The sequence below is a fragment of the Dermacentor albipictus genome, chromosome 10, assembly GCF_038994185.2.
Source record: "Dermacentor albipictus isolate Rhodes 1998 colony chromosome 10, USDA_Dalb.pri_finalv2, whole genome shotgun sequence".
Classification (NCBI taxonomy): domain Eukaryota; kingdom Metazoa; phylum Arthropoda; class Arachnida; order Ixodida; family Ixodidae; genus Dermacentor; species Dermacentor albipictus.
The window spans coordinates 71,977,960-71,992,747 of record NC_091830.1 but is presented as its reverse complement, the minus strand read 5'-3'; the positions used below and the strand labels follow the sequence as shown (position 1 = coordinate 71,992,747).

Below are 14,788 nucleotides of genomic sequence, written 5' to 3'. Positions count from 1 at the left end.
GTTATGCGGGGAGAGCTAAGTGCTTCGAATTGTTATAAGGAGCGCCTTATTGTGAAGTGTGTTGTTTGGACGCTTCTTTTGTGCCACTTCTTTATTGAAACGTATGCTGCCCTGTATGCTGTATTCATGATTCCAAAGAATGTATGCACTGTTCGCTTGACTTCGCTGAGTGTTTGAAGCCTCCGCCTTACGGGGGACAGGAGCCACTGCTCCTGGCCTGCACTGTCGCCGGCATCGGCCCGTACTTTTGCTAATGGACGTGGACATGAAACATTTCGACCACCCACATGCTAATAACTTCGTTGTAATATCTTAGTTTTGGAAGCCTCCTCAACGGACTATCGTCACAGTTATGCCTACGCAGCCATTGAGAAATTTCTATTTTTTCAAGGCCGTTCTCTTGCTGAATTATTTAAATGGTACGTTAATTTACTTTTTCATAGATTCCAACAATTTTATGACTATTCTTTTTTTTTTACTCAGGCTGTTTATATTCCCAATTACATTACAATCGAATCCATTCCTCTGTAGTGGGTAGTTACATTACAAGAACACCAACCAATTAACGGCTTCTAATAATAAACCTTTGCGCGCACGTGCCACTTTCTATGATCACCAGCATCATCACCAACAACAAAAACCAACTAATTGAGATGCAGAAGAAGAAAACGAGTCGGACAGCAAGGGACGGTCCTACGGAGGAGCTCGGAAAGCTAACCATTGTAAGGGTGAGTGATTGCGCTGCGCCCAGGTTGTCGCTGTCAAAGCAGATCGTAAGGCTCGCGTCAAATGCAGCAGGCTTTAAAGGATCCCTGGAATGGGTTCGGATGAGTTTTGTAGACGCGTCAACTCGTTCGCTGAGTGATAGGGGCTAAGCTCCGCCTTCACTGGTTTTGCGTCATCATGAGACGTCGCGTCGTCTACTTCCGGTTGTCATTGAGTCAGAAGCCTCTCCAAACTCACCGCAAGCCGCCCGGCAGTCCATCCCAAGCGAGGGCTATCGAAGCAGAGTGCGTTGCGAGCATTCTGTCTCAGCGGTAACTACAGGCGAGCTGAGCTGGGCTTTTCGACGGATGGGTGGAGGCGTAAACTAAAGCCCCTCCGTATTACTATAGCTGTTGTGGAGAAGCTTTAGCGTAGACGTACGTGAGTGGCCTGATTGGCCTGCGCGGTCTAGCCACCTGGCGGCGCAGAGCTTAACCAGCCAAACAAAGAGCTGATATTGCTGCGACCAAGTGTAAAACATTTTAAACATTTAGAAAAACAGCGTTATCCTGCTGCGAAACATTTACACCAGCAGCGAAATAGAATATACTAGGTTACTGCTATATTCCGCGTTTGGTTGAGCTATGTATCAACTGCACCTAAGTACAGTGCAGGCGTTTCGCGCTTGCGCCTCCGCTCATCCTGTAAAACGCCCAGGCCCGGCCCGATTGCGCTTACCCTAATACCGGACACGCGAAACACTATTGTGGTATATAGTAAGCATTCGGCGTGAAGTAACGGCCGTAGCACGCGCGTAGACGCTGGAGCAGATCGGATACCGACAAGAAGCGCTGCAGACGTATGTATCTTTGCCTTGCAGAGGGAGACGATTTCGCAGCTCGAACTGTCCCTGATCCCTGCGTTTACAGCCCACAACGCCAGGACCCACCGTGGTGCTCGCGAAAACACAGATCGAAATCAATACTGACCGTGCAGCTCGTGTGAAATCACAGCACGCTGCGACACACGCAGACAACACTCGCTTTGTGCCGGAAGTGCTTCAGTGTAGTGATAAATTGTCCTTTGTGCATTTTCTTTCTGTTACTTTCTTTTTTGTGAAAACAAATTAGCTAATACTCCCACTGTTACGAAGAACATCTGTTCGCCATGAAGTTGGAAAATTATCTATGACGCGCCCTGGGCAGCCAATCGGACAGCTCGCTTGACTGGCGTCATATGGTCACCTGGCGTCACTTAGGTGCGGCTGAAAACTCAGGCGAGTGGCGTGTTGCGATCGGTAGCGATGCGCATTTTTAAAACCTTGTAATAAATTATGCGCTTTGCGCGGAGCACTTATGTGCGTCAATTAAAGGCTAAACCCCATGAGCGCGATTTCGTGCGCGACAGCGACGAGCGACGGATCGGGCCGTCACTTGAACAGGTCGCTCGGTCATGTCGCGCGTTCGCTCGGTTCTGCAAATCTAGAATTCATCGCTCGTTGCCCTGAAATATTATGAGCGACTAGCCAATAGCGCGAAGCCGGAACTGGATGTACATCGCTGAAGTACTACCGATTGTGGCACGGAACGAGCAAACGATTTAATTTTTTATGGTGCAAGGATAAGAGCCTACTGGAGGACCTTCATAAATATTTTATGCTGCTTTTTACAGTAAAACACATCAACTTAAGTTATTAAAGCACGCGTCATGCTAGTTTCGGCGCCTATATTGCTGCCCTCATGCCGACAACACTGAGGAGACGTCGCTCGAAGTCATCGCTCGCATGGGGTACGACTTGTAGGCGACGAGCGAACGCGACAGCCATCTCCATCGCGTCGCTTGTCGCTGTCGCGCGCAGGATCGCTTGCATGGGGTTTATACTTAATGATCAGGAGGACCTACCCAAAGGACTCTGTACGTTTCTACAAGATCGTCAAAATTGTTTCACGCTCCCTCTAACAACCAGAAGCGTAGAAAATTTACTGAAGACTTGGACGTGCTATTGCACACTGCGCCACCTCGGCAAGGGTGGCTCAGCGGACACGTTGGTAATGTTACATCTTTGGTGAGCAGCACGATGATCTACATGGGAAGTGGGAAAACTATCATCCATCTGTACCTATCTGTACTTTCACTTGTGTAGCATGGTCTTATGTACGCAATAAAAATTCCTGTAAGTCATTGTTCATTCCTGTCACTTCTCTCACTTCCCATGTGCATCGTCGCGCTGCTAACCAAAGATGCTCGGACATTAGTTTGAGATCCAACCCGAAGCGTTCGACGTCCGTGGTATAACCCAATTGCCAGCGAGCCTGCGTTTATTCCTGGACCTCTTCGTTAAATCCGTGTCAGTAACCGCATGCCGAGATAGAGCATGAACTTTACTATCACTTCGCAGTAATGACTCTATGTAGTGTTATACTGTTCAAAGCGAGGGTCTGGATTCGGTTCAGGTTCAGTAACTGCAAGTCCAACAACAGCAACATTAACAACCACATGCCACCACATCTCCTGAGGATGTCACTGCGTTCTCGCTTTTTCTTGCGCTATAACATATGCGGAATTACTTTTAATCGACTAGAAAAACTTCTGATACCGTTAACCGAAGTGACTCTTTGTGCACTGTTGAGATGGAACGCATAAAATGTTGATGTTGTGTACATAGGCTTAAGTACACACAGTACGAGCAACGCTAGATTCGTAAGGTTAGTGAGGACGACGCGCTATGCCCTTGATAGCACAAATGCGCAATGAAGTTGGCCTGAGAAGTAAAATTGATAGGTGGTGATCTGTTGTAGCTATAAGCGTAGTGCACCGCCTATAGAGGTACCACTGATGGTCATATAGCGGGCGCTTTCGAAAGTACATTGGCAATGCAGTAGCAGACGACAACGCTGTGCAGCAAGAACAGCTGAAGTTCATGGCTGCGATTTCCTCTTTCCTCAAGTGGCAAACCACTACTTCTGCGGTAAAACCTGTAGAGAATACGCGGGCATCGGTGAGAACTGACGACACGCACGCAATGTTACCGTTGTTAGGGACAACCCAGTACGCACACGTGACAGGCAAACTCAACGAATCTGTCACATGAAGTGGAGGTCGTGTTAAGTAGCCGCTTTCTTTTTGTATTTCTAAATGCTCGCATACTGCGTGACTACCTCGTTTATTCGGCGAGGTTTCCGCGCCCGAATAAAATTGTTCTGGCTAGTAATAACAGTGCACCGTATTGGCCTCGAGCTCCACCACTGGAAAAGCTGGCGCCACCGTCGGCGTGACGTGCTAGGAGGGATCACGTGGACATAGCGGCCGCGTCGGCTGCTTCGGGAGCGCCGAAGCGAGCTGAAAACGAGTTTGAATTCCCTCGTACGCTGCAGTCCTCATTTAGTGGCGAAATTTTCCCGCTTCGAGTGTCTCCTTTACAACGCTTGAAAGCACTACAATAGGTAGTGGCTGCCTTTGAAGGCGCGCAACATGGTAGGCTACTGCTCGGTGCCGCAGGGCCGGACGCACGTAACGGAGGCTGGTGTCAGCCTTATTCACACGTAGCCGCAGGACAAGAAGCTGCGTGAAGCTTGGCTTGCGAAACATAAAACCGGCAAACAGTCATCGGCTACAACTCGGGTATGCAGCAAGCACAGACGCGAGGAAGATTTCTGCTACGGCGCCCGGTCTGCGATGTTCTGAAAACGCGCACTGAGACACTCGCCGGAGTCTGCTGCACGACTAATGTCATGACGGTTTGGTCTATCAACTTGTCAATGCTATAGATACTGGCAAGTTCAGTGGAGTGGAAAGGCAGCGGTATGAAGCACATTTAAAAAAATCATGGTATATATGGTCATGCTTGTGTTATGGATGAATGCACTGGATTATAAAAAAGGAGCAGCGGCAAATTGCACGCTGAGAACACAGATAAACATACAGTGCGACGCAACTCGAGAAATAATATTGAAAGGTCAAAGAATTTAGAAGAAAAAAAAAGATTGAATCATCGCGACGGCACATCATAGTAGGTGTCGAAGTTTATATATTGAAATTATTTTTGAACAGCTCTGATAGCGCCCACGCATCAATGGTTTCTTGTATACTGTGAAATGCTCATATTCTGCCGCCTAAAGCTCATGGCACGGCGCGGCAACGCGCGCGCGGAGAAAGCGAAACAGTGCGCGGACAAACATGCAGACGCGCAGTCGGTCACTGCGAATCTGCGTGATAGCTGTATTGAGGCTTCTTTCTATTACGTTCCATTTAGCTATACAAACACTATAAGAACATAATTCACATAGTTTGCTCTCAGCGTTTACCTACCTTTCACGTAAGAAGACGGTTCGGGAGACTCCATCGCGGCGACCGCGCGCAGTGGCATTCACTGTACGTATTCGGTAAAGAGATAGCGTCTGTAAACGATTGTGTGCTTTCAGTTTGCCTAGGATTATTATTTAGACAGTAAACAACTTCTCTCGTTTCGAAAGTACTTACAGAAATGTTCGGGAGAGCTCGCGCGTGGTGTTTTCAGTGAGCGCTGACAGCAAAACCTATGAGGAGCGCACCGCGTGATCCCTCATACTACGCCAGCGAGGCGCTTCCGATAGATGGCGACTCCGTAACTCCTCGCCGCCAATACTGCGAATCACACATGTCAAGGGGTGGGCGACTGGCCGCGGACTGTGCGAGTGTCTGAAGCAGTGGTAGATGCTATCCAGGAGATATGTTTTACAGCACAGGCGTAAGTACATGTCTCGTCTGTGAAAGCCGCGAAATTAAGTCGGAGTCTGTCGAACTGAGAAAGGGAATCGAGGGAGGAGCGCGCCTAAAACAGGAGAGAAATCTTCACAACGTCTTCTTTTCATTTCGCACTGCAGCCGGTCCTTCCAGGTGGGCAGCAACGACGACAGGGTAGCACCATGTCCGCCGGCAAGGTTCTGGCCCTGGTTGTGGTTGTTGCAAGCTTTGCGATAGTTGCCCTCGGCGTCTCATGGTGCTGCTGGTGCGTGCGCAGCATCTTCGGCACAGCCGACAAGAGCATCCAGGCCGTCAAGTCGGTTGCCGCGGTCGCCGATACAATGGATTCTTCTGCACGGGCAGCCCAGAGCTCGCTGCTCTCGGCCACCTTCCTGATGACGGCGACGACGGCGGCCACCACACACCCGCAGGCCACGGCCAGCGAGCCGCGGATGCTCAACGCGGCCGCCGAAGTGGACGCCCCGGCGAAGCATTCGCAGCCCCCGTTCGCCAGCGACATCTACCACTCGGTGGCTGAGAACGCTTGCACTATGCCCAGCACCACAGGCGCCACGGAATTGCTCGACTTGCCGTCACCCAAGCCCGCGGACAACAGTGCTACCTCGTTGCCGCCGAAGGCCACGCAAGCCGACGACTACCAGCTCTCGGAACCTTTTCCGCACGTCAGCGTTGGTATGCAGAAGATGATGCCGAACGTCGACCTGTTCATCCGAAAAGAAATGCGCGCACTGCAGTCCGTGAGGCGCTTTTCCAGACGGTCCGTAAGGGGTTCTGGGGCGGATGACCTCAAGCAAGAAAAGCTAGAAGCCGGCACCGAGTGCACAACAACAGTGAAGGCTCTGAAACTGGGAGACTCGGATGAAGAAGATGCCTCAAGTATCTTTGAATCTGCCAGCGGCACGACGCCATCTCGAAGGGATTCTGCATCGGCAAAGTCCGTGACTGGCAGCTTATTGCGTAGTCCAGAACCTGAAGAAAAGCTCACGGATCAGAAGTTCATGCGACAGAGAGGCGTTGGTACTTTGCCTGCCGGCAGTTCTGTAACCCAGCAAACACCAGAACACAGTACTTTGGCTGTGGTCAATTCAAGTGGGCTGCGCTCATGCCTCCTTCCTACTGACCGAATGGGATCTGCCCTGGGCTGCAAAAAAATCATCTTCGGTGAGCAGCAGCTGGAGGTACTCTCATCTCCGTACAAGGATGCCTCGGATGTAGCTGGTGCTGCACGCGGCCATATCTCGACTGCAGTCATTGGGAAAAAGGGCGGTAAAGGAAAACCCAGCTTCAAGATGCCCATCGAATCCTACAAAGCCGAAGGCTTCACCAAGGTGCGAGGTACCGCGACTAGGCCGACGAAAGGCGCCGTAGGAAAGCTTGTCGAGCAAGCCGGCGCGAAGCCATCAAAATCGCCATGGGCCGGAAAGAGGTCTCTCCTAAGGAAAGCGCAAAAGGCTGCGGCGTTGTCACCGAGAAAGGGCAGCGGCACCCCGGAGGTGTCCATCGTCATCAATGTGCCAGAGAAAGAGATGTCTCTGCTCGAGGTGACCAAGGAACAGATGCTCGCGAGCGCTAATCATTGTTCGGGCTCCTCAAGGAAAGAATCCTTATGAGAATCTTTTCAATATAAGCAGTCGTGTTTGTTTTTTGCGTTCTCGATCCATTCTTTTATTTAGCAAACCTGAGGCCAAGAAACAAAAAGCGGTTTCCACATTAGAGCGCACCGCACTTTCGTATGCGGAATTTCTGCAGGTAACTTTTTTATTATGGTACGGTATTCATTTCCCCCCCTAGCTTTTTATCACTTTCGTTCGCATGACCGCAAATGCAGGTGACGGAGCTAACGTGTGTAAACATAGTTTAGAATTATTATTTATCTGCCTCTAGAGTCGCTCATGTGTTCCACGGGTCTGGCATAAAAGCTCGAGAATGCATCTTTCGCATGTGCAGTGGTGCATGATTAGCATGCGAGCCGGACTTCAAATATATGGGACATTCATTATGCACGCATAACATCGGTACTGATATTTCTCCTCGGCTGCAGGTAACAGCTGTAAACTCATCCCTGTGTCCGTTGTCCATCATTTCCATGACGACGATTACAATGCAGGCCGTAATATTACGTCATCTTTAACATGTTGCTGTCATACTATCTCCTGAACCTTAGCCGCACTCTTTCCATCTGGCTCGGGCGCTGCTGCTTTGAGATAAACAATTGGTGCAATACACGACAAGCAGGTGCTAAAACCGCATGCTACAGGTGCGCAATCGACAGCCGTGGACCACCTGCTTGAGATAACAAGGATGGCAAATTTCCGGCAATTTTGATGGTGTGTTGAAAGCTGATAAAAAGTTCTTCTGAAATTCGAGAAACAAAATGTATCCTAACTTTTTATATCGTAATAAAGCAAGGAAGCGGCCGGCGAGCGCATGTTTTCAAGATATATTGTAACTTGTGGACATTCTATGACAAATATTCAAGTTTTTATTCACTAGGAAGTCCTTGATAGCTTTCGAAATTCATGTCTAACGCCCAAGAAAGCGGTGAACTTTCTTATTAGCGAGGGAAAGCTCTTGACTGGTCATTTCCGGAGCTTTAGTTTCTCATATCGCTGGCGGAGAATGTACGTAGGGAATAACATCACCCACTATGGTAAAAACAAAGCATAGGTAAAAACTCGTAAAATTATTTAGCATCTTAGACAATTTAGTAGCACAAGTTATCTATCTGTCTGTCTGTCTGTCTGTCTGTCTGTCTGTCTGTCTGTCTGTCTGTCTGTCTGTCTGTCTGTCTGTCTGTCTGTCTGTCTGTCTGTCTGTCTGTCTGTCTGTCTGTCTGTCTGTCTGTCTGTCTGTCTGTCTGTCTGTCTGTCTGTCTGTCTGTCTGTCTGTCTGTCGGTCGGTCGGTCGGTCGGTCGGTCGGTCGGTCGGTCGGTCGGTCGGTCGGTCGGTCGGTCGGTCTCCGCTTAGCCGACTTAGTGCCTGAAGTTTTCCGCAACTTGAGCCCTTTGGAAGGTGCTGGTGGTTGTGATGCCATTGTGGTCGTTGCATCAATGCCATTCGAGCTTCATTTCATCATCCCATTATCGACGTGCCATCGTAGCCACCGCTCTCACGCCGACCCAGTGGCCCACGTTGTCTGATAGCTTGGGCCACTTCGTAGTCGTGATGCCTTAGTTGTTACTGCACGGTCGTCATTCCAGCTTCGTCCCACGATTCTCCTCATACCGCCGCCGTCGCGCCACTGTTCAGAGAGTCGTCATGCATTCATCGTAAACCGTCGTCCAAACGCCATCGTGGTCTTTCCGTCATCGTCTTTCCACCTTCGTCATCTGATTCTCCGATTCTTGTCATACCATCGCCATCAGGGCACCATCGTCTCGCCATCGTTTCCATACAGTAGTCGTCAAAGCATCGCCATCATGCCCTTGTTGTCATCCCATTGCCCTGATGCCATTGTCACGCCATCTTCATCACCGCGACGTCGTCACGCATTCCTTGTCATAACCTCGTCGCGATGCCATCGTAGTCCTTCCATCGCCGTCATTCCAAATTCACCACCCGTGTCTCGTCCTGCCATCGCAGTCACATAGTCAACGTCACTCTACTGCTGCGGTCGTCTTACCATCGTCATTTCAGAATCATCCATTGTCATCGTGTCATAGTCGTCATTCCGTCCACGTCACTCCTTCTCCATTCTATCGTAATCACAGGTAAGCAAAATGAACGGAGCCCACTAAGACACGCTCACAAATATTTTTTTTTGCTTAGGACTCAATGGCACTCCGACTCACCAAAATTTTACTCATGCGGGCGCACTCAGAATCACTGATTACAACGCGAGTGAGTCAGGTCCACTTTCCTGGTTCTGACTCGTTCAGGCTTCGAATAGCACATCTAATAATAGAATACCTCCGTACGACACTAAATATGGCACACGCACGTGGCATACAAATGTGAAAATATTTCTCAAAATGTACCCACAATAGCCTAAAAGCGACACTAAAGGCAAATATTAGGTCAAACTAAGGTGACAGATTAAGGGGACAGGGTAAACCCCATCTTTCCCATGTATCTTGGAGCATATTGTGGTGCACTTTTCTCAGCAACTAATAAAGATAGTGGCAAGATATTTACTTCATTTTGTTCAGAATTGCATCTTCTAGCGGCTTTACTAAAATTCTTTTAGTACACTAGAAAAGAAGTTATTAGTGATTTTTTTACTTTCTAAACACTAATTTTGACCAAATTTTGTATATATTTTTATTTTAAGATAAACAATTTTACTCGCACGCTGATAATTTTGGTACAGTAAATTATCACATATATGTACTGTATGCTAAAAAAATCAACTTGATATCTATTGTCATTTCTAAAACAATGGGACCGACGTGACAAAAAATCTTGTATTGAGAAAACTAAGTTTAAAGTAAACAAAACCTTCAGTCCCATGATTTCGACTTAGCCAACTAATTTCGACCCATGTATTCAGTAGGCACCAGCTGCATACTCATCATCTAGCCAGGGAGCTTTCTCTTTCAGCTAAAATTGCGAACATTTCGTGTTTTCTTTATTTTTTAGTAAAAGCGCAGAAAACACACCGCTCGTAAAGGAGGAGTGTCGCTGACCACTTTGCATTCAGATAGCTTTTTCAGGTTGATATAATTTGAATAGAATGGAGTGTGATATATCAAATGATGAAGAAAAGAATGTACTTTCATATTTGACAAAAAAACATAAAATTGATTTTTTCAGTTTTTTTGCCTACCCTGTCCCTTAAGAGGTAGCCGAAGATGCGTAATGCCTGTGCTGTGATTTTATCTGTGTGAGTTGTCCAAGAAAGTTTAGGTGAAAGATCCACGCCAAGATACTTGAAAGACGTTCGTACTATGTGGCAGTTATTAAGAGTTAAGTTAGATGCTGAAGCTGATTTCTTGCGGTGAAGGTCGTTAGTTTATATTTTTCGACATTAAGAGACATTTGCCAGCGTGAGCACCAATTAGTTACGAGATGCAGGTCCTGTCGGAGAGCAAGATGATCAGCTGAAGAAGAGATTTTGCGGTACATCACGCAATCGCCTGCGAAATGTCGCATGTTAGAGGGGATACCCTCTGCTAGATCATTCATGTAAATTAAGTATAACAAGGGGTCCCAAACACTACCCTGGGCGACGCCAAAAGTAGCGTCACTGAGAATAGATGAGAACGAATTAGTAACGGTTGTTGCGCCATACTACGAGCACCACTTGGCGACTCCGAGGCGACGGGAGTTGCCATACTACATGCGCCACGTCGCTACCACGAGGCGACAAGGGCTCCCACTTCTCCACAACGAATCAAGAATTCGACGCGGGCGAGGTCATCATCCTGCCCGCCTGGCTCCTGCCGACGAGAACTCACCCAAACCGGTTCCTGCTGACGAGGGGTTGCCGAAGGAAGTTAAGGGAGAACCGGACCATTGTGAGAAGACAGAGGGTCGCTTCCAGCCGCCCACTCGGTCTCACGCGCTCTTACTGCTACGTGTACGCTATCCTCCCCTATCTGTAAATATTGTATAAAGTTTTTCGTTTCTTCTTCATCTGCGGAAATAGTCCGTCTTTCGTCGTCTACCCCGAAATCACAACCGTGGTGGCAGCGGTGGGATTGGAAGCCAGATAACACCCGCTACACAGCTCAACGACAGCCACGAGGACCACCGGTGTCAGCTAATTTGAAGGGCGTGAGTGCCCGACGTTTGCCTTTCGCATCGCCAAACCTTTGTTGCACACGTAAATGCTAAGAACCAGGCATTGCTCAAGTATTGTGAAAGGGTTGTAGTGGTTTTGCCTTAATTCCATTGAGGCCCTGCATAGATTTCCGGCTTCGAAAGCAAAGCTAATTTAGAGGCAAAACCGGAGACGAGCCGCCAGATCGCGATGGAGAAGCTCAGAATACAGGACTCTCTTGATGTTTGTCAAGAGATGGGCATCTCGGTTGCCTTGGCAAGGCGAAAGAAAGGCATTCTTGACGTTATGAGAGCACAAGAGGTAACTGAGGAGGAAGTCGAAGGGATTTGGGGAGAAATTCTTGAGAGAAGCGAGAAAAAAAGGCGCGAGGAGGCAAAGCAGCAGAAAAGGCCCGACGAGGCAGGGCAGAGAAAAGGCGTGAAGAACGAGATCATGCTCTTAAAATGAGAGGACTGGAAATAGAGCAAATTTGAATCAGCTCGGCGCGTTCAAGTCCTCTTCCTAGTGTAGACGATGCACCTAAAATGAGAATACAGAACCTCATGTTACCGTACAGGATAGGCGGCGATATCGCACTTTTCCTCGTGAATTTTGAGCGCACGTGTAAAAAGATAGGGCTCAAAAATTTCTTTCGGTTATCCCAGGAGAGGCCGCGGAATTTCTAACATGCTTGTCTAAAGAACACTACGAGAACTATGGAAAGGTAAAAGCCGGGCTTCTTCGCAAATACCGCCTTTCTGCCGAGGCATTTTGACAGCGGTTTAGACAGGAAAAAAGCGGCAGCGAATTGCACACTGAGTTCGCGTACGAGTCAAAGTCTAACTTAAAAGTGTGGCTAAAAAATTGGAGGCTTATCAAGGTTAAGCCCAGTGGATGCTTCGCATCCACTGGGCTTAACCTTAGTGTATCCTTAGCGTTTGGAGGCATCTTGACCGCATACACGCCCGGCGCAAAGACGCTGGCGCGGTTGCGGGCACAGAGACTAACGCGACGGCGGGCGCGCGCCGCTTCATCCCTGGCGTGACGTCACATATCACGTGATGCAGCGATGGTGGCGCCATCGCCGCGTCGCGCGCGACGGCGCGAACCGAAGCGTGGAGGCCTCCGCCGGGCGACGTCCGACGGCGCGATATGAGGCCCCATCTGCAGCCGGTGTGACGTCATCACGTGACGTCACATCATGTGATCTCACTTCAGGGTTAATGGTGGCCACCGCCGGGAGGCGACCGACGGCGCGGTATGAGGCCCCATCTGCAGCCGGTGTGACGTCATCAAGTGACGTCATGTCACGTGACCTACTTGAAGGTCACTTGAAGGTCAATGGTTGCCACCGCCGGGAGGCGACCGACGGCGCGATATTAGGCCACATCTGCAGCCTGTGTGACGTCATCACGTGACGTCATGTCACGTGACCTCACTTCAGGGTCAATGGTGGCCACCGCCGGGCGTCGCGCGAGGGCCCGAAACCTACGTTAATATGCTTCGCATAAAAGTGCGGAAGTGTACGGCAACCACGACAAGGTGCTTGAGTGCATAGCACTGGAGCAGTTTTACCGAGTTCTTCCAGAGGAAGTTGGACTTTGGCTCCAGGACAGGCTCCCAGAGGCAGACCTGCGGAAGCCAGCGCAACTCGTGGAAGAATATTACACGCACCAGAACTTCCAATGGAAAACCTATTCAGGAAGATAGGCTAGAAAAAAAGGACTATCCTATAAAGCGGTTTTTCCCTCGCAACCCAGTTTCACCGAATAAGAAATCATCCACGAGCGACGAGCGACGAGGCCGCTAAAGCTGAGACAGACGTAGAGCACGCGTTCGAGGCCCGGAGACCAATTATCTGCTTCCGTTGCAGAAAGGAAGGCCATATTTCCTCAAATTGCAAGGAGCAAATCGCGTTGGCCAGCATTAGCCAGTCCGACGAAAGTCTGAGGCTGCTCGAGCCATATATGCAGGATCAGGCACGTACCCAGGGGGGGGGGGCCCGGGGGGGCCCGGGCCCCCCCCGAAATTAGGTGGCATACCCCCCCCCCTCCTCCCCACCCACGCCACCACTCTTCACACATTCCTAAAGCGCCACCAGATCAATATTGACATTGACAGCTGTTCATCGGTCAGCATTATGCTGCCTTTTTCACTCCTTTTAGACGGCGGTAGTTATTGGCACCTCTTGTAATGTGGACAGGTTTCTCATAGATTCGGCACCCGCGCGATTAACTCGCCATGCGTTCAGTTGTCACCATCTATTCAACCGTCACGCGCATAGCTGTTGCTTTTGTTAGTTCAACCTTCTTTGTTTAGGCTGATCCTGGGACCAGGAGAGGGATGCGGCTGTTCCTCAGCTGGTCTGTACTCTCATGGAACGAGTTGCGGCCGGAGAAAACGCCAATTGCGTTTAACTTTTCCCTTTGCTTCATTATTTCCTTGAGTTACGGCTCGCCGCGACGCTGGCAGATGCCCGGAACCATATACACGTGATTTGGGTTAGATAAGATGGGAAATAAAATAATGTGAAAGAGCATCCATCCATGAAACCCTGCAATAACCCTTAAACCCATAAGCAAGATGACTGTCGTCCGTTACCTCGTCTGTTTTAGAGCGCAGCTCTTTGGCGTCCGTTCCTGGGTTTCGCGTCGTCATCGGCGTTGTCGTCGGCCTCGTAACCAGCTCCGCCCCCCTTTCATCCCCCCAGCGCTAGCAGCGACCGACTGATACCGCTGGATGCCGCTGACGCCGCTAGAGAGTCAAGATAACGTGACTGCACAGAACACCGTCGCCGCCATGCAGAAAGAGGAGGAAAGGGTCCCCCCCCCCCCCTGTTCTTGTGTGGCGGATAGGGTGCTCTTCAGTTGCCGACGCGCCGGTTATTTCACGTAGGCCCCGGCACGTCGACGAATACGTGACCACCTTCCCACGGCTAGACCTGGTTCTTAGCGCTGCGGAAGCGAGGGTATCATATTGTTTGTGTCGGCATCGGCGGCGTTGTCCCTGAAACCAACTCCGCAGCTGGGGCTGACTCACTATCGGCGTCAGCGGCATCAGTCAGTCGCTGCTATCTCTTCCCTCCTCCCTTTATCGTGTTGTCCGCTTGCTGCGCGCGCTTCTGCCCCCATCGTTTGCCGCTGGGTGTACACGCCGCCCCCTTCCCCCCTCTTCCTGCGAGTCTCCGCTTGTCAAAGCGCCGGCTCGAACTTAATTCATTTCTTAATTCTTATACTGCTGTGGTGCTCGCAGAGACCACAACAGAGCGGTGGGAGTCGCTATCTACTTGCGCACAGGTCTCTCTGCAATACCAGGCGAAATGTTTGGCACGTCAAATGAAGTTGGCGAACTGTGCGCCGCAAAGTTGCCCAACGGCTTGCTGGTAGTAGCTGCCTACTTCGCCCCTACCGCACTCACGAAAGACGTCGTGCACTTCCTGCAACTCGCATTAACCGTCCATCGATCCACACCGATGTTAGTAGTGGGGGACTTTTATGTTGACATAAAGACAAACAGCAATTTCCTAACACTTATGCGGGAGAACATCCCGTTCCTCTCGCTCGTAACGCGTCCCACGGCTGTGACAACCTCGCGAGGCACTTGCATAGATCTCGTCTTTGAGAATCAAGCATTGGTGTA

At 49.8% G+C, this 14,788-nt stretch overlaps 1 protein-coding gene across 2 annotated transcripts; it reads left to right on the top strand.

Moving 5' to 3' along the window:
* The first annotated feature begins 611 nt into the window (after positions 1–611).
* On the top strand, positions 612–7,091 carry LOC135898250 (uncharacterized). 2 transcript variants are annotated; one of them, XM_065427098.1, is made up of 2 exons: positions 612–728; positions 5,568–7,091. In XM_065427098.1, exons 1-2 carry the CDS (start codon positions 654–656, stop codon positions 7,056–7,058), a joined length of 1,566 nt encoding a protein of 521 aa, XP_065283170.1. In that variant the 5' UTR covers positions 612–653; the 3' UTR covers positions 7,059–7,091. The 2 variants fall into 2 exon arrangements, with proteins under 2 accessions (XP_065283170.1, XP_065283172.1); XM_065427100.1 differs by having other exon boundaries at positions 623–722.
* Positions 7,092–14,788: the final 7,697 nt, after the last annotated feature.